Genomic DNA, 19975 nt, shown 5'->3' on the forward strand with positions numbered 1-19975 from the left:
TAACTAAGCTCATTCAAAATTTATATAAATTCTATGATTTTAACTACAGTTACAGTTTTCAATAAACCTACATTCTGTAAGAATGTTAGCCATTTCAGAGCGTTTCTATCATCATCGGCAGCCTCGACAGTAAATTTCTGCCTATAGCGGCATCATTTACTTTTCGAATGGGCTAGTTTGGATGTTTGTAACATTCTCAAGAAAAGACACAATGTGTTGCTATTTGGCATGTGTGACTCTAAGCGGTGACTGTTTATGTGTATGACAGGAAGTTCCTTTATTTATTTCAAGCTTTGGATATTTTAAACAAAATACAATCATGCTCACAGAATTTTCCGGAGCTGTCAATCTTAACCCTCTTCAAATATCTTATGAAAAGGTGAAACCAGTCCAAAAAACAGAATCACTTGGTAGTATCTCCAGTCAATGGACAGTAGGTCTATAGTGTTGAAACTGTCCTTATTTGCGTAATATACTCGTAAATTTTCATTTACTAAGTTTATAACTAACCTGTACTAATCAGTAAATTTAAGGTTTCTGTCATCACAACAGTCATCTGTCATCACTGAAGTCATCTGTAATCACTGAAGTCATCTGTCATCACTGTAGTCATCTGTCATCACTACAGTCATCTGTCATCTCTGCAGTCATCTGTCATAACTACAGTCATCTGTCATCACTGTAGTCATCTGTCATCACTGCATTCATCTGTCATCACTGTAGTCATCTGTCATCACTGCATTTATCTGTCATCACTGCAGTCATCTGTCATTACTGTAGTCATCTGTCATCACTACAGTCATCTGTCATCACTGCAGTCATCTGTCATCACTGCAGTCATCTGTCATCACTACAAAAGTCATCTGTTCATCACTGTAGTCATCTGTCATCACTACAGTCATCTGTCATCACTACAGTCACATGTCATCACTACAGTCATCTGTCATCACTGCAGTCATCTGTCATCACTACAGTCATCTGTCATCACTACAGTCATCTGTCATCACTACAGTCATCTGTCATCACTACAGTCACATGTCATCACTACAGTCATCTGTCATCACTACAGTCATCTGTCATCACTGCAGTCATCTGTCATCACTACAGTCATCTGTCATCACTGCAGTCATCTGTCATCACTACAGTCATCTGTCATCACTACAGTCATCTGTCATCACTGCAGTCATCTGTCATCACTACAGTCATCTGTCATCACTACAGTCATCTGTCATCACTACAGTCATCTGTCATCACTACAGTCATCTGTCATCACTACAGTCATCTGTCATCACTACAGTCATCTGTCATCACTACAGTCACATGTCATCACTACAGTCATCTGTCATCACTACATTCACATGTCATCACTACAGTCATCTGTCATCACTGCAGTCATCTGTCATCACAACAGACATCTATCATCACCGCAATCATATGTCATCACTGGCACCCGGAAATACAATACATATAAGCAAACTTCTTTAGGGCCTAATGAATTGAAAAGTTTGTGTTACAGTGTGCACGAAGTCGAAACATTTTGAGTATTTTTATCGCATCAATGAGGCCTATAGACGACCGCGAACAGTTAAGGAGGGGGTTTGGTGCAAATTTCTTACCTGTTATTACTTAAGCTTGTTCTCGACCAAACTGTTCGCCTTCGGTTTGGAATTTCGCAATATTCTATCTAACCCCCTACATCCAACCTGATCTCTTCGGCTATTATGCTTTGCTATAGACTTTTGTCATAATAGGGCGACATATTGGAACTACTTTGCCACAATCATGATAAAACTGTGGCCTCCATGGGTCACATTCATGTCAAAGTGAATGTGTTCTTTTACGCAGTGGAAGAAAGAGTCACAGTGATATTTTCAACGATCGTAAAAAGGAATACTCTGAATACTGACGGACATGTCATTTGTTACTTTTTCCGCGGCTGAACACTGCCTTAATAGCTGTGGCGATTCGCGTTGGTGTATTCGTCTCTGTTATCCGAACTATACGAGAAGTGCCGATGTTTAACGATTGCCCCTACACCACGTGAAGTTGAAAATGTTCCGTGGAGGCTTGAAATGCAGTGAGAATATATTGTATTCGGTAATAAGTGAATCGTGACTACCATTAGTTTAGTATGATATTATATATGTTGGGTTCATTTAACCGTGACATTTGAAGTTACAATTTCGTTTCATAGGATTTTTCATTTTATCAAAGGTAATATAATAAAGTTTTATTTGCATTAAATGTTAATTTCCGTTTTTACAAAAATGATTCTTTAATGCAGAAATGCTTTTTTAGATATATTTACATTGTATATATAGTAAGTTTTATTTATTTAATGAATTGTTCAAAGACTTTTGACCATTTTGGAATTTACGGATAACAAGGATATGGACCTGTCAAATCACCTGTTGGTGCAAGTCTAATATTACATTAGTTATGCAGGTCTGGTAAAACAGTAGTTTTGCGGGTAGAATTCTACCTTAGTTTAGTGGGGCCAATGTTACATTAGTTTTGGCGTTCATATGTCGCTTAATTTATATGGGTATATTAAGCGGGATGGTGTTACATTACTTATATGGGTCTGATGTTACATTAAAATAAGTTATATGGATCTAATGTTATATTAGTGACGCGGGTTCTTTTGTTACATTAGTTATGTGGTCATTTTAGTCATGTGAATATGATGCTACATTACTTATGCAGGTCTGATGTTACATTAGTAAAATGGGTCTATTGTAACATAAGTATTTATGGGTGTTATGTTACATTAGTTATGCATGTAAATTAGTCATGTGGGTCGAATGTAGCATTAGCCATGCGAGTAAATCTTATGTTACTTAAGTAATATGCGTCTGATGTTTTATAAGTTAAATTGGTCTTATGTTACACTAGTTATGTGGGTCTTACGTCTTATTTGTTATGTTGGTCTACTGTTGGATTAGTTATATAGGTTTGATGTTACAAAGGTTGTGTTGGTCTAATGTTACACAAGTTATGTATGTCCTGCGTTACATTAGTTGTGTTGGTTTAATGTTACATTAGTTATGTGTGTCATATGTTACTTTAGTTGTGTTGGTCTAATGGTACATTAATTATGTGTGTCTTACGTAACATTAGTTGTGTTGGTCTTATGTTACATTAGTTATGTGTGTCATATGTTACATTAGTTATGTTGGTCTAATGTTACATTAGTTATGTGTGTATTACGTAACATTAGTTGTGTTGGTCTAATGTTACACAAGTTATGTGTGTCAAATGTTACATTAGTTGTGTTGGTCTTATGTTACATTAGTTATGCGTGTCATATGTTACATTAGTTGTGTTTGTCTAATGTTACATTAGCTATATGTGTCTTACGTAACATTAGCTGTGTTGGTCTAATATTACATAAGTTATGTGTGTCTTACGTTACATTAGTTGTGTTGGTCTTATGTTACATTAGTTATGTGTGTCCTGTGTTACATTAGTTGTGTTGGTCTAATGTTACATTAGTCATGTGTGTCCTTTGTTACATTAGTTGTGTTGGTCTAATGTTACATTAGTTATGTGTGTCCTATGTTACATAAGTTGTGTTGGTCTAATGTTACATTAGTCATGTGTGTCCTATGTTACATTAGTTGTGTTAGTCTAATGTAACATTAGTTATGTGTGTACTTTGTTACATTAGTGATGTAGGTCTAATGTTACATCAGTTAAGTGTGTCCTTTGTTACATTAGTGGTGTAGGTCTAATGTTACATTAGTTATGTTGGTCTAATGTTACATTTTTTATGTTTGTCCTACGTTACATAAGTTGTGTTGGTCTTATGTTACAATATTCATGTGTGTCCTTTGTTACATTAGTTGTTTTGGTCTAATGTTACATTAGTTATGTGTGTCTTACGTTACATTAGTTGTGTTGATGTAATGTAACATTAGTTATGTTTGTCCTTCGTTACATTAGTTGTGTTGGTCTAATGTTTCATTAGTTATGTGTGTCCTACGTTACAAAACTTGTGTTGGTTTAATGTTGCATTAGTTATGTGTTTCTTACGTTACATTAGTTGTGTTGGTCTAATGTTACATTAGTCATGTGTGTCCTTTGTTACATTAGTTGTGTTGGTCTAATGTTACATTTGTTAAGTGTGTCCTATGTTACATTAGTTATGTAGGTCTAATGTTACATTAGTTATGTTTGTCTTACGTTTCGTAAGTTGTGTTGATCTAATGCTACATTAGTCATGTGTGTCCTTTATTACATTAGTTGTTTTGGTCTAATGTTACATTAGTTATGTGTGTCTTACGTTACATTAGTTGTGTTGGTGTAATGTAACATTAGTCATGTTTGTCCTTCGTTACATTAGTTGTGTTGGTCTATATTTCATTAGTAATGTGTGTCTTACGTTACATTACTTGTGTTGTTCTAATGTTGCATTCAGTTATATGGATCTGATGTTACATAAGTTATGTGTGTCGTATGTTACAAAATGTTTTTTTTTTTGTGTGTTTTTTTTTGGGGGGGGGGGGTCTAAGGTTACATTCATTATTTAGGTCTGATATAAAGGCCTGATGTTACATTATTTATGTGGGTCATATGTTCCAAAAGTATTGTGTGTCTGTTGATACTGCTGCATTAGTTATGTGGTTCTGATGTGACAAAAGTTGTGGGGGTCATTATCATTATCATTATCATTATTATCATTATCAAACTTACTAGAGTTGAAATAAAGAAGAAATTTGTGTGAAAGTGATCCTTTTTAAAATTCCAGATGCAGATTCTAATATACGTGTTTGCGAGCTTCCTGTTCTTAAGTCATGTAAGTATAAAATACTGATATGTCATGTCTACTAGATTTATTTATTTGTTTTTGTCGTCGCTGTTGTTATTGTTGTTGTTTACAAGTCTTTTTTTTATTTCTGAAATTAAAACATAATGTAAAATAATTTGTTGGCCAAGAAAAGATGGTTGTGGGAAAGCATATCTAACAGTTGTACAATTAACCTGCAAGCTAAGAATAGTTTTTGAATGGTTTCATATCAGTTTGAAGAATTTTCTAAAATTATACAGCCAGTACGTGTAATATTTCATAGAAACACTGCTACTTATAATTAACCTGATTTACAGTTCTTCCATTCAAAACTGTAAATGAGTAAGAAACTGCTTTTTAATGTAATGTATGAAATATGTATGTTTTATTTGTGTAAGTTTTTGTTTGTTTTGGGTTTTACGTCACATCGACACAGTATAAGTCATATCGCGACGTTCCAGCTTTACTGGTGGAGGAAGACCTCAGGCACTTTTCCGTGCATTATTTCAGGCACGAATGGGCACCTGAGTAGAACCACCGACGTTCCGTAAGCTAGCTGGATAGCTTCCTCACATGAAAGAATCCAAAGTCCCTGTCGGGATTCGAACCCTCAGCGGTGAGGGGCGAGTGGTTTGAAGTCAATGACCTTAACCACTCGGCCACGGACGCCCCCATATGTGTAAGTAAATATATTATTATCTAAATAAGATGTTCAAGGTATTTGAATATACCGAAGACAGTCAACAAAAATATTTCTTTAAATCTATTTTTCCGCGCAGTCTGATCAGGATCCATGCTGTTCGCTATCAGTTTCTGTAATTGTTTCAGGGTATGTAAGCGAACAGCCTGGATCCTGATCAGACTGCGCGGATGCACAGGCTGGTCTGGTTCCATGCTGGTCGCAAACCCATTATGTTGGTTTTATCGTGACGCGGCTAATTTATGTTTCTATTTTTATTAAAGGCATTTGGAGTGGAACAGCAAAGTGAGTATATATTTAATATTTTGTTCGTTTAACAAAAATATCCCATGTTTTGGGTTTTTTTTCTTCTTGTTTTGTTGTGGTTTGTTTTAAATTATATATCATCTTTACTAATGCGCATATTATGTTTGAATCATTTGTTTACAACGGGCAAATTATTTAGATTCAATAGATTCAAATGCTAATAATAATGATAATAATAAAAGCCAATCGCGTTGACAGTAAAATTATTCCCATTTGTGAAAAAATAAATAATTTAAAACAAGACGAAGTATACGAGAGTTGTTCTTCTTACCCTAATGTCAATGTCTGTGTACGCGTTTAGATTTATATCAACCATTGAACTGCAACATTAGTGTAATGAAACATCCAATGATTGAATTTACAACAGTTCATTTAATCTAGTTTCTAAAGGACTTATAAGTATCAAAATTCGAAACTTGAGCTACCAACAGTATGTGTACAGGGCATGGTCAGGTTGCACTGATTGGCAAAAGTTAATCACTTTCAGTCCAATGATTGGCAAAAGTTAATGACTTTCAGTCCACTGATTGGCAACTTTAATCAACTTTAAAACGTTTACCTCATCTCCTCACTATGGTGGCTGACTTGGAACACCTTTGTGTGTCGTGTTGTCGCTAACGACAACACAACGTATATCGTTATTGACTTTTCGTCTTGCCGCTAGCAAAACCCGCCAAACGGTTGCCTGTCGCTAACGATACACATCAAACGGCGCGTTGTCGTGCGGCGTGTTGTAGCAATGTGGCAATGTCGCTCGGCTCAAATCGAAGGATTGGCTATTTGAATATAAAAGCAAAGCGACAGGGTAATTTCCGGGACATTTGGCGAAAAAAAGAAATTGTTACACGGGATCGAGTAACTTAATAAGAATAGAAAAAATAACCTTACTTCATCTGTCACGTGCACGTTGTTTAAAATATCTAAAAGTTTCACTTTTAGACATATCTATAACTGTTGTGTTTCGTGTAACCTCTTCTGTCACGTTATAAAAGATATCTAAGTTTCGCTTTTAGACATGATATAACTGTTGTGTTTCATGTAACCTCATCTGTAACGTTATTTAAGATATCTAAGTTTCGCTTTTAGACATATCTTTTACTTTTTTGTGTTTATGCAACCTCATTTGTCACGTTATTTTAACATATCCAAGTTTCGCTTTTAGACATGAATATATAACTGTTTTGTTTCATGTTATCACCATCTGTCCCACGCAACGTTATTTTAGTAATCTAAGTTTTCTCTTTTAGACATGATATATCTGTTTTGTTTCATGTTATCCCATCTGACACGCTATTTAAGATTTCTAAGTTTCGCTTTAAGACATGATATATCTGTTGTGTTTCATGTAACCTCATCTATCACGCTATTTAAGATATTTAATTTTTCTTTTTTAGACAAGATATAACTGTTTTGTTTCATGTTACCACATCTGTCACGCATGTTATTTAAGTAATCTAAGTTTCTCTTTTAGACATGATATAACTGTTTTGTTTCAGTGATATACAGTGCAACATATTCGGGAACAACAATAACTTTTGACATCAGGATCTTTCCAAATGATGATACAGTAACCGCCGCTGCTATAGCAAATCCTACGACCGGGGTAATCGACACAGGAACATCTACAAATGCTTGCAAGTAAGTATCGTTCGTTGCTATGTTTATGTACCAATACAGAATGTTCTGGTTTTTTTGGTCATAATTTTGTTTAAAGTCCTTAATTTAAGATTTTAGGAGTATGAAATATGACAGAGTTTGCATTTGTTGTAGTATTTCAGATTATACAGTGTAAAATGTGACGTATTTCAAATTATTGTCCTTTTAATGTTAATTTGACAGAATCTATAAATATCATTTATTAATCATTCTTTCAGTATCTGTGTTTTTATTAATAATTATTTCTTTATTTGTGAACTGTAAAATGTTATTATGTCTGTTTGAAACCGATAGCTGGGTAATAACCCATCGCAACTTTTCGTCCCTTTCCGTACGTCTTCGGATATGGTAAATAGATTGGGTAATAGCGTTAGTTAGCAATATCCACTATTACCAAATGTGTTAATTATTTGTGTTACCGGAAAAAAACCTTCAAAACCTACACAGTTTAAAAGACAAATAATATATATATATATAAACAACAACAAAAAACAAACAGAAAGACAAAAACACGACTTTTTACAATAATCAGTCCAGGGGAGGTTACAAGTACGATACAAAATGCGTTTTCATGTAAAAGTAATGTGCCCTATGTTAATATAAGAAATATTCTCTCTGAGTAGGAGTTTTACATTAAAAGTATATTAAGGCATAATATTATCAAAGTGCACTAGTTAAAAGGTACACAAATATTCTATAATCAAAAATGTATTTTGAAGTTTCAACGTCAGAGTAACTAAAAAGTAATATTTGAGATAACTTGATAAAGTTACGGTGTCCTTTTTTACCGTAGAAACTAGCTATCGAAACGAATTTGAGCTTGCGTATAATGCTAATCTTTTGAAGAAAATACTTCAGTATGATTATCTTTATCAGATACATTGCCTCTTCAAGCCCGGTGCCGCTGATGTCGGGAACTCATTTAGAAGATAACTATGTAGAGTTTGGGGTGGTCATTGATTTCACAGTATTATCGTCGGTAAAGTTTGAAAGCGTTGGTAATGAAAACCTTGGATGTACTTTCTCGGTGAGTGTTTTCACTTATCATATAGTATGTGTTGGTAAGTCAAAGTGTAGGTTCCCTTTAAACCCAATAGCTTTTTGTCCCAAACCCAAAAAGTGTAAACCCCCGTTTAAATTTAAATGGGACGGACGGGACCCGGCTTTCCCAAATGTTTCATGTGCAAAGTTTAAATTTCCCCCGGGTTTTTAGCAGGGTTTCGGTTTTTTTAAATTTTGAACACATCTAAAGGAAATAGTTTTAAAGAAAATGTAAAGGCGCCGTCTCTTTTTTAAAAAGGCCGGTGTCTTATATAGAGGATATTAAATGTGTGTAGTTCCATACTAAATTTATTGAACGAGTTAAATAAAATCATATTATGCGAGCCTCTGGCGAGCATAATATAGTTTTATTCAACGAGTTCAATAAATTTAGTATTGAATCTACACGAATATAATATTCTATTTATCACATATATAAGATAAGAACAGTAAACTATTAAAATGAGTATTTTTTAATGACGCGTCTATAGTGTAACGTTAACATTAGCGCGCTTTAACGCTATGTTTCTATATAGCGCAAATGACGTCACGTCAAAGTGTTATTACATAGAGGATATTTGTTTGTTTCAGTGTAAGATCGAAAAATATTTCACCGAGTGAACACCAGATGCAATATTTTCCACGAGTGGCGTAGCCACGAGTGAAAATATAATAGCTGGGGTTCACGAGTGAAATATTATTTGATCTTACATGTAAAACAAACAAATTTTCTGTTTATTTCATGATTTTTTAACGATTTTTACACCATTTACTGATTTTTGCCGCGTAACGTCATGCTCTTATCTTCATGACGTCATCAAATAATGACGTCACAATATTGAAGCAAAATATAATTCCACGATTATTTTTAGTTTTTAGATGTTTTTCAGCACAACGTTCGTAAATATTTACGAACTACAGTTATCACGTACATTTTTTATTATGATTGACTACATTTCCGCTGAAAAAAACATTCATTAATGATAATTATTTTATTTTTACGCTAAATATAGTTCGGCTACTGTGAAATTATATTTGGTAATCATTACTGTGAAATTATCAGAATATAATTAACCGTTATAATTCAGTAATCTACTGCAAAACATGTAATAAACTAGTGTAATATCATATTTATTGAATGGCTTTATTACACTCCTGCGCCGCGGTTTATGTGATAAATCAGTTTAACCCTAGACTCAATCTGCTTGACAAGCAATCTATAACGGTTTACCACCTGTATTGGGTCACTTCCTTCTGCACTGTGGTTCAGTTTAACAAGGCTTCATAATGTCAGAAACTCATTTGTTTTTTGCATTTTGACACGACAGACCCTTAAAGATAAAATTATGGTGGTTGATTTGGAATACCTTAGTGGGTTTTATGTCGCTAGCGTTAGTACGACTAACGCCAAACGGCGCGTTCTCGCTCTGTCGTCATGTCGTCCTGTTGCTAACAGCTCGTTGTCGCGATGTTACATAGACATCAATTGACTGAATCAATTCGGAAAAAATAACGCCTTACTTTTAAAAGAAAGCTTATAATCTTACAACATAATCAATGTATATAAACAATTTGTTCAAGATCTAAACTGTTATGAAGTTATTTCCAGTAGTATGTAACTACAAAATATTCAATCTAGATTATCTAGCCAGACACGTGTTATAATACATTTATTTATCATTCTGTCATCAATACAACATTTTTCTTTTACTTTTCAGACTGTTGACTTAGGAACTAGACAGTTTAGTTTTTACGTCCGTGGTCTGGCATCACTTACTGCTACAACACCGACTGATAGAGAGTACCTTGTAAAAGCAACTGGGTCCTCGTCTACCGGGGTGTCAGAACCAGGAGATACAAAGTCAGTATTACTCGAATGCGCTAGTTTAGATACATGATATACACCTTTTAAATTGGATAATTTTTTTAAAAATTTCATTTTCAAAAATGTCCTACCATATGCCTTTAACGTCTACTTGACAATCATCGAATATTAACTAGTTTAGCAATTTTTTTCACAAAATATTCCGATATTCTTATATTCCAATATTGGTTTAATATTGCATTACGATTGATGGCTTTTATTATTGTGAGGACATGGAAATGGTAGACATTTTCAAGTCTTTATTGGTTACTTTGTATGAAGACATCGTCGCATTACCCAAACACGTTAATATGTTCTTGTATATAAAGTTCGAATGTTAAATCTATTCGTTTGCAACAAGAAACGTTTTCATTGCAGTTTTCAAGGTCCATCAACATCGCTTCAAACTGCTGCTACAACAACAACATACACCTTTGCTATGACGGCTGTAGACAGTCCAGCACAATCAGACAAAACGACTCTTGATCTCGGTGAAACAGCCCAACTTAAATTCACCATGACTGTAAATCCATATGAATGTAAGTACTTTTACTATCTCGGTTAACCATCCGGTAATAGGAAGTGGGTTGGGCTGTGAATATGGCGACCCGGGTTCGATACTTGAACGGTGCAGGTTCTATTGTGATTGATCATGAAATCATTTGTACGGTCATTCACATTCTCTGAACTCGGCTCTGGTAAATACAATGTGGCTTTGTGCCGTGATCCGGGTGGTAAACTACCCACAAATCACCACTATCTCGGTTTGAATGTTATACTATAATAATATATACATCTTTTTTTCAAGGTAATTTAAACATAGCCTTATTTTTGTGCCCCCACTTGGGGGGATTTAAATTTATCCTTGTCCGTCCGTCCATTCGTCCATCCGTCCGTCCGAGCAAACATTTTTGGTTTAGGAGCTATGTAACAGAAAAAGGAACAAAAGAGAACAATAGGTTCATTCCGTGATCAAAGGGTTTATGGGCTAGTAGCCCTTAAGATAACAAAGAAAATAGCAAAGAAAATAGCCCCTAAACCCAAAATGTTGGAACGTCCGTCCGTTCTTTTTTGCGTCGCACGTAGCTCAAAAATGATTTGACGTAGAGTCTTGAAACTTTACAAAATGTTGATCAGCTTGTGTTATTGTGCAACTGGGTATTTTCGTGTGGATATATTTAGAGTTGTTGCCCTTGACTTAGTGAAAATTTACAATTTTCAACTTGTGTCTCACGTAACTAAAAAAGTATTTGACCTAGTGTCATGAAACTTTACAGAAACGTTGATCAGCACGTGTAGTTGTGCACCTGGGTATTTTTGTGTGTATTAATTTAGTATTTTTAGAGTTGTTGCCCTTGACTTAGTAAAATTGTGCTATTTTCAACTTGTGTCGGACATAACTAAAAAGTATTTGACCCTATAGTCATACAACCTTTCAGGAATGTTGCTCAGCATGTGAAGTTGTGTACCTGGGTATTTTCGTGTGGATATATTTAATATTTTTAGAGTTATTGTCCTTGACTTAGTAAAAATTTACGATTTTCAACTTGTGTCGCATGTAACTCAAAAACTATTTGACATAGAGTCGTGAAGTCTTACAGGAATGTTACTCAGCATTTGAAGTTGTGCACCTGGGGTTTCGCTTGTGGATTTATTCTGTTTTGTCAGATTTATGGCCCTTGACTTAGTGAAAATTTGCAAATTTCAATTTGTGTCATGCGTAGCTCAAAAAGTATTTAACCTAGAGTCATGGAACCTAACAGGAATGTTGGTCAGCATGTGTAGTTGTGCACTTGGGGTTTTGCTTGTAGATTTATCCAGTATTTCTAAAGTGATTGCCGTTGACTTAGTACAAACTGTTTCATTGTGTTGTGTTACTTGTTCCTTGAGTACTTGAGTTAGAATCATTCAACTTTATAGGAATAATGACCAACATCACAGTGAAGCTTTGCACCTAGGGTTTTGCAAGTAGATTGTTTTAACAGTTTTGTTAGAGTTATTGTTTTAGACTTGGTATAAATTTGCAATTTTCAGCTTGTTCATGCATAGCTCAAAAAAAAATATTTGACCTGTAGGTCTGAAAGTTTACAAGAGCGTTGGTCAGTAATGTTCTTATGCACCTTGGGGTTTGCTTGTGGATTTATTAAGTTTTTGTAAAGTTCTTGCCCATGTTAAGTATTTAGTAAAAGATTTTTAGTTTTCAACCTGTGGCAAGTGCAGCCAAAAACTATTTGATCAAGAGTCATAAGATTGACAAAACAGTGGAGTGTGGGGGCACCCGTGTCCTCTGAGATATTGAAGTATTTTGGTTTAAAACCCCTACATTAACTCTAGTACTGACACCTTAATATTAAAATAATGAGCATTGGGCATGGCCAAATTGAAATACAAAACATATAGAAAAATAAGAACCTTGCAACAATACAAAACATATAGAGTAATTAGAACATGACCACAGTAAAAAAAAAAATAAAAAACAAGGCATCAATACAAACATGTACAAAATTGTTGCAAAATAAATACGCCCGTCACAAAAGGTTTTGACAGATTTGGGCATTACGGGAGATATGCTTAGGGCAATTTCCGGAAAATATCTGGATATTTTATCATCTCTAGTGACTTTGGCCTTGCAAATATTAACCTAAATTACACCTAAATGTCACACTTGTTGTCATGATAGTTATCATTTGTGTTACAATCCATCAATATGGGATGACTAAATGGTCCCCGTACACAAACTTTGGTTTCCCAATTTGACCTTGACTTTGGTAGCAGGGACCTAGAATATGTGCGTAATATGCCTCGAAATGTTACATTAAAAGTAGAAGTTTAGGTCCGAACAAGCAAAGACCTCTAAGTGTGACCTTAACCTTTAACCTAGAGACCTGGTTCATGCATGTGACACTGCATATCATAGTGGTGAACATTTCTATGAAGTTTCATTGAATCCCATCACGCATTGAGGAGATACGTTCTGGACAAAATTTCTATACATATAGTTTATCATCTTTAGTGACCTTGACCTTGCATATACGAGTAATAGTAATAGTATTTATTCGTGTTTCAATCCCTCAATAAATGATTATTAAATGATTATTAAAAGCTTCAAATATGCATTTTCATATTTTCGTTTGAATTTTGACTCTTATGTGTGACCATGATCTTGGCTGCAGTGACCTAAATTTTGCACGCGACCCTCCGCCTTACAATGGTTAACATTTGTGCCAAGTTATATTCAATTCCCTCTATGCATGTAGAAGTTTTGCTCCGAACAAGTGATTTTCAATGACCTCTAAGGAAGGCTTTGATCTTTGACATTGTGTATGCGCATGCCACTGCTTCTTATGGAGGATAACTTTTGTATGAAGTCTCAGTAGAATTCCCCTCATATGTGTAGGAGATATGCTTTGGACAAAATCTCTATCATCTTTAGTGACCTTGACTATCATATTTAGTGTCCTTGATCGTGCATGTATTAACCAATATCACATGTTTTACACCATTAGTCATGATAATGACCATTTGTGTTTCAATTCCTCAAATAAGCATAACTAAATGGTCCAAATACACATTTTCATATTTCTATCTGAACTTTGACTCCATGTGTAACCTTAATCTTGGCCGCATGGACTTAAATTTGCACGCGACACTCCGCCATACAATGGTGAAAACATTTGTGCCAAGTTATTTTGAATAACCTATATACAAATAGAAGTTTTGCTCCGTACAAGCGTTTTTCTATAACCTCTAAGTATGACCTTGACCTTTGAACTAGAGACCTAGATTATGCGTGCAACACGGTCTATCATAGTCGTTAACATTTCTATGAAGTTTCAATAAAATTCCATCATGTGTGTAGGAGATATGCTCCGGACAAAAAATGGACGCCGTCCGCCCAGTCGGCCCGCCAAGAAAAAAACTATAGACAAAGAAATAAGGTTCAAGTATGGGAAAGGTAGAAAAAGGGTATAATTGCTAAGATGTCTCTTTTTCAGCCAAAATGGATTTCGCTGGTGCACGTATTACCAACTGCGTTGTTGACAAAGTCCCAGGGTTCAATTCACCAGCAATAACATTTATTGGTGCCAGTGGGTAAGAAAAATACAACGAACAGTAACATTTTATTTAAGTGTATACGTTTTAAGATCGACTATTCGAAGAATAGTGGGGCTATTTTCTCACCTTGCCGTCATTGTGTAACAAACGCATGATAGTAAACCAGAACTTAGGACCTAGGAGACCATTACTCAGTGCCTCTTATTTATTTCAAACTATCAGTTTCGTTACAATATATGAGCCGCGTCACGACAAAACCAACATAGTGGGTGTGCGACCAGCATGGATCCAGACCAGCCTGCGCGTCCGCGCTGGCTAAAATCAGGATCCATACTGTTCGCTATTAGTTTCTCTACTTGTAATAGAGTTGGTAAGCGAACAGCATGGATCCTGATCAGACTGCGCAGATGCACAGGCTGGTCTGGATCCATGCTGGTCGCAAACGCACTATGTTAGTTTTGTCATGGCGCGGCTCATATATCTCTGTTGATCTCCACTGTTATGATAGGAGACGTGTTTGTAATCTTATAGTATATACATTACCATCTTCAACATTATTTATTTATAAATAGTTCACTGTTGACTCATGAGACCAAAATAAATGAACTAAAAATTGTATAACGAAATAATATGTATCAAATATCAGAAGTAATTTTTAGATAAATGTTTGCAGGTGTTTCATCAATGTAGATATATTTGACAACGTGCACATAAATGTAGGTTTTGTCAAAGATGGAGCATCAACAGTGGTAAGAAAAGATGCTGGATATTTTAGTCTGTACTACACTTCATACATTAACTACATTTTATCAGTATATTCACAGTATTAGTACTTTTGATAAGAAAATTATTAAATCATTTTTAAAGTAATATGAAGTTATGTCTGTAGTAACGAAAATAAGATGACAAATGACGTTCTTAACATATACTATAATGAAATCATTTTCTTACAAAGATGCTTTAAGTTTTGCTGTGTAGGACTTTACTGGTTATTTTAAGTTTATGTCAATATTATAATTGATGCACACTTGTTTCTTGTTTAAGGTTGGTACTACAAAGACTTATATTGCATACTCACCTAAATTCGAGATGTCTGCATTTACCAAGAATCCTATCAATGTTGCTAATGCCTTGTATTTTAAATGTGACATCACACTTTGTTTAGATGATGACGCAGTAACCGCTGGGCAGTGTGGAGCCGTAAGTTATTATCATGTTTCGTTTCGGAAAACCTTTATAAATCACAGATAGGGTTTGTTTGTTTGTTTGTTTGTTTGATTGGGTTTTACGTCACACCGACACAGTATAGGTCATTTTGCGACGTTCCAGCTTTACTTTTGAATGAAGACCTAAAATGCCCTTCCGTGCCTTACTTCATGAACAAACGGGCACCTGGGTATAACCACCGACGTTCCGTAAGCTAGCTGGATAGCTTCCTCACATTTCAAAGATTTCAGAGATTTCAAAGTCCTTGTCGGGATCCGATCCGACAGTAGTAAGGGGCAAGTGGTTTGAAGTCAACTACCTTGACCACTCGGCCACGGACGCCCCGCGAATGTAGGTGAGATGAATGGACTGGCTGATCTTGGTCTGAACTGGTTACATGAGAATATTAATTCCCGTTAACCCATGTTGGTAGAAGATGTAAGTCATGTTGCATGTTCATTTTCTCTATTGCACAAACCCAATCATTCTGAGTCACTGGCTGAAGATCTCAGCTTTCTATCTTTACACAAGAAGGCATGGCTAATATGAGCCGTGCCATGACAAAACCAACGTAATGCGTTTGCGACCAGCATGGATCCAGACCAGCCTGCGCATCTGCGCAGTCTGATCAGGACCCATGCTGTTCGCTTACAAACCCTATAACAAGTAGAGAAACTGATAGCGAACAGCATGGATCCTGTTCAGACTGTGCGGATGCACAGGCTGGTCTGCATCCATGATGGTCGTTAGTTTTGTCATGGCGCGGCTCATATATATGCCATAAGTTTAACTCTTTAAAACATTTTTAAAATTTTTATTTTTCGTTTAAATAACGACTGTGTGACTGAATTAATTATGTTTTTATTTTCAAAGAAAATTGACCGGTCTATCTCGTATGTTATTAATAAGCGCCCATTCAAAAATTACAATCATTTTTACGAACGACCTATAAAATACGATTTTCTTTTCAGTATATGCAAACATAAATGTCAGTATTAATGCATTTATGAAACAAAACCTAAAAGTTAAATGAACAAAAAAAGTATTTTTATACAACATTATAAAATTGTGATTATGTTTATACTCTTACAAAATTGTTTTATAATGACAGATATTTTTTATGATTATTTAGAGGATATTTGTTTGTTTTGCATGTGAGATAGAAATATATTTCACTGAGTGAACACAAGATGCAATATATTCACGAGTGGCGTAGCCACGAGTAAAAATATAATATCTGGTGTTCACGAATGAAATATATTTCAATCTTACATGAAAACAAATAAATGTTCTTTTTACTTCGTGCTTTTTTAAGTGATTTTCAGTATGTTTTACTGATTTTGCCGTGTTACGTCACGAATTCTCCTTTAAATCGTCAATTTTGAAATATAGTTCTGTTAAACTTTCTCTAATTTTGTTACATTTTTAACATGATGTATGATGAAATCCACTTTCTAGTATTTTCCGTAAGACTTCAAATATACCAACAATGTTTATTTGTCCACATCTGATTAAGGCTGTGTAACATTCTCTTGTTGTCCAATCTCTATTACTTTTAATCGATAAACGCAATAAATGTATGATAAAGTTATATTGTACATTTAAGGCACATTGTGATCCCACCAGAAGAAAGAGAGATGTAAATGAAAGATCCGACATGTCCGTGACTGCTTCAGTCAACATTACTTCTCACGGTAAGTGTGCGTGCATAATAATCTTAACAATCAGACATCAGAAATATTTTATTATATTGCAATATTGATTAATTTGCAATTGAAAAATATCCACAAATGTGTTCATACTGTGGTGGAAGTTTTGCAGTTTATTGATTTTTAAAGCAAATATTGTAAAGATATGACATTTTTCAACCACATTTAAACAATTAAACACCAATTTGTTAAAGTTTGTTGAAGACTTATAAAGTCCTTTATAACGTGCGTGTATCTATTATTGATGTATGATAACATATTGACATCTTATTTAATAATGACAGTAATAAGTGGAAATATTTCACAACATTTCATATTTTGTTTGCCAACTTTGATTATCATAATACTAGTATATATATGCCAGTTATATGGTAATGATTCTGGTGATTTCAGAGTCTCTGATGAAATTAAGTATAATATAAATACAAAAAATGGACTTTTGTCAACAGTAGCTGGCAAGTAAAACAAACGAGAGGACCGGTGGTTACAGTTTAACTTCTTGAATTTTCAGGTTCATCTTTTAAAAAGTCACAATTTCAAATTCATGAATTCACGATTTCAACAAACAAAATTCATGAACTCACGATTCAGCTTCATGAATTCAAGATTTCAACTTCATGAATTCACGATTTCAACTTCACGAACTCACTATGTCTCCTTCACAAATTTACAATTTCAACTGCACGATTGCAATATCGACATCATCTTTGTGAATATGAATTATTGAATTCGTCAAGTTGAAAAGTTTAAATCGTGAATTCGTGAATTTGAAATCACGAATTAACGAACCTGAAATCGTAAAGATCAAAACGTAAATTCGCGAAGTTGAATTCGTGAAGTTTAAATCGTTAATACATGAAGTTAAAATCATGAATTCTTAAAGAATTCGTTAAATTTAAGTTCAATTTTTTTAATTCACGAAGATGAAATCGGAAATTCATGGAATTGCGATGTCCCCACCGGTCTTTTGTGCAAATATTAAGAAAGAAACTTACATCACTTTGATTTAGCCATGTACATGAGAGACAATGCATGTAAACTGCAACAACTACCATGTCCCCTAGCACCGCCTTCATCGGAATATTAATTCTAACACTTAAAAGCTTTGAAACCAATAACCCAAAAGAAACAGCCTTACAATCTTCTATGATGAATTTTCCAAAAAAAAAATGTTTTTGCGAAAGGTATTTGAAACATAAGATAAATTATGTTAAAAAAACTTCTGAGTGATTGGAAAATATACATTTATATCTAACAATAATATGCTATGAAGGGACGATTGACCGAATATCTTAAAACATTTAGTTTAAGAGAAATTTCTTCCTTAGCATGTCATGTTCTTGTATCAATGAATTAACAAATGCTTTTTAATATATAGGTGCTGAGACAGGATGTAACAAATGTTCAGAAACAACAACCTTCAAGTTATCCCTCAGTGTTCTTGGTACAACAACAGCTATAGTTTTTGGTCTTATGGTACTGTCTTTTACCAGTACCAGACACGCAGCAATATCGTTGTCACAGAAACATCGAAAATCGAAGACCGGAAGCTCCTACTGTAAAGATTCAAGTGTGTCTCTGTCTCCTTCTTCGATAACAGGAAGTGATGTCAAAAGTAATGGAAACAGCCTGCCAAGAAAACCACGTACTTCGTAATTGCATATATTAACATAACTGCAAATCAACGTTTAAATGAGAAATAGCCATACAGACTTTATGGAACTAAAATAATATGCCTTTAAAATGGTCTTTAGATAGTCCTTACATGCAAATCCGACTTTAATATTTCCGGGTTTACAATTAAACCATACTTAGTGCGCTGTATTTTGCACGCTCAGTCGCATAATCCAATTTAAACTTCTTTTATTTGATAGTACATGTAGTTAAAAGCATATTTCTTTTTCATTTATTGGATAATAAAAGGATATATATTGTAAATGGATAGTTTTCAATTTAAATTTTAATCTATGATATGTGTAGTTGCAAATAATATAAAAATCATTTTCAAATAGTGCTGATGTTGTTGTAATGATACCTTCAAATAATGTTGTATTTTGATATAAGACGAAGTCTCATGTATTTATCTATATTTCGTGTTATTGAAAATAATGTCTCAATGAAATTTTCAACAATCAAATGACTTAAGTTCAGTTACATGTAGATCTGACAACAACCGTATATGACCTTGAAAGCTATTTCTAGCAGTGCAATCAAACCGGTTTTTACAGATAGGCATTAGACGAAAATCACAAAAACGTTCGTTGACCGTGGAAGTTAAACTGTTTATTTTTGTTTGAAAAAAAATGATGAAATTTGAAACAAGAAAAAAATCGAAATTATAGACTCATTTTCTTTATGGGCAAGATCGTATTGCCAGTTTACCTGCGGCTTAATGGACAACGAGATGCTTGTTCTCGTAATCGTGAAAAATACCTGCCCAGCGGTTAAAATTATAAACAACATCGCTTTCAAAATTGTGAAATGACTGTTTGAAAAAAACACGAAACAAAACATCTACCTCTTTGAAACTATTTCTAGCAACGGACTGATCTTTAAAGATGCACTTGAATTTGAATAACTCTGAATTTATATGACGACAGTCTAAAACCATCGTAAGCTTACCCGATCTGCCAGAGGATTTACTACGT

The 19975-nt window shown here is 34.5% G+C and overlaps 1 protein-coding gene across 1 annotated transcript; it reads left to right on the plus strand.

The window, feature by feature from the left end:
• The first annotated feature begins 319 nt into the window (after nucleotides 1-319).
• On the plus strand, nucleotides 320-19339 carry LOC132725135 (uncharacterized). Its single transcript, XM_060710218.1, has 11 exons — nucleotides 320-433; nucleotides 5753-5774; nucleotides 7292-7433; nucleotides 8328-8478; nucleotides 10211-10353; nucleotides 10735-10895; nucleotides 14352-14448; nucleotides 15086-15161; nucleotides 15457-15612; nucleotides 17225-17312; nucleotides 18706-19339. The coding sequence occupies exons 1-11, from the start codon at nucleotides 320-322 to the stop codon at nucleotides 18981-18983; spliced, it is 1428 nt and encodes a 475-aa protein (XP_060566201.1). The 3' UTR covers nucleotides 18984-19339.
• Nucleotides 19340-19975: the final 636 nt, after the last annotated feature.

This window comes from Ruditapes philippinarum, unplaced genomic scaffold (genome assembly GCF_026571515.1).
Source record: "Ruditapes philippinarum isolate M1 unplaced genomic scaffold, ASM2657151v2 ctg3577_1_1_1_1, whole genome shotgun sequence".
Classification (NCBI taxonomy): domain Eukaryota; kingdom Metazoa; phylum Mollusca; class Bivalvia; order Venerida; family Veneridae; genus Ruditapes; species Ruditapes philippinarum.

Bases quoted from the DNA above. Each gene is read 5' to 3' on its own strand.
- LOC132725135 (XM_060710218.1), top strand. From the start codon at position 320: ATGCTCACAGAATTTTCCGGAGCTGTCAATCTTAACCCTCTTCAAATA. The intron at 14,449-15,085 runs GTAAGAAAAATA...AAATGTTTGCAG, and splicing joins ACATTTATTGGTGCCAGTGG to GTGTTTCATCAATGTAGATA. The intron at 15,162-15,456 runs GTAAGAAAAGAT...TTCTTGTTTAAG, and splicing joins AAGATGGAGCATCAACAGTG to GTTGGTACTACAAAGACTTA.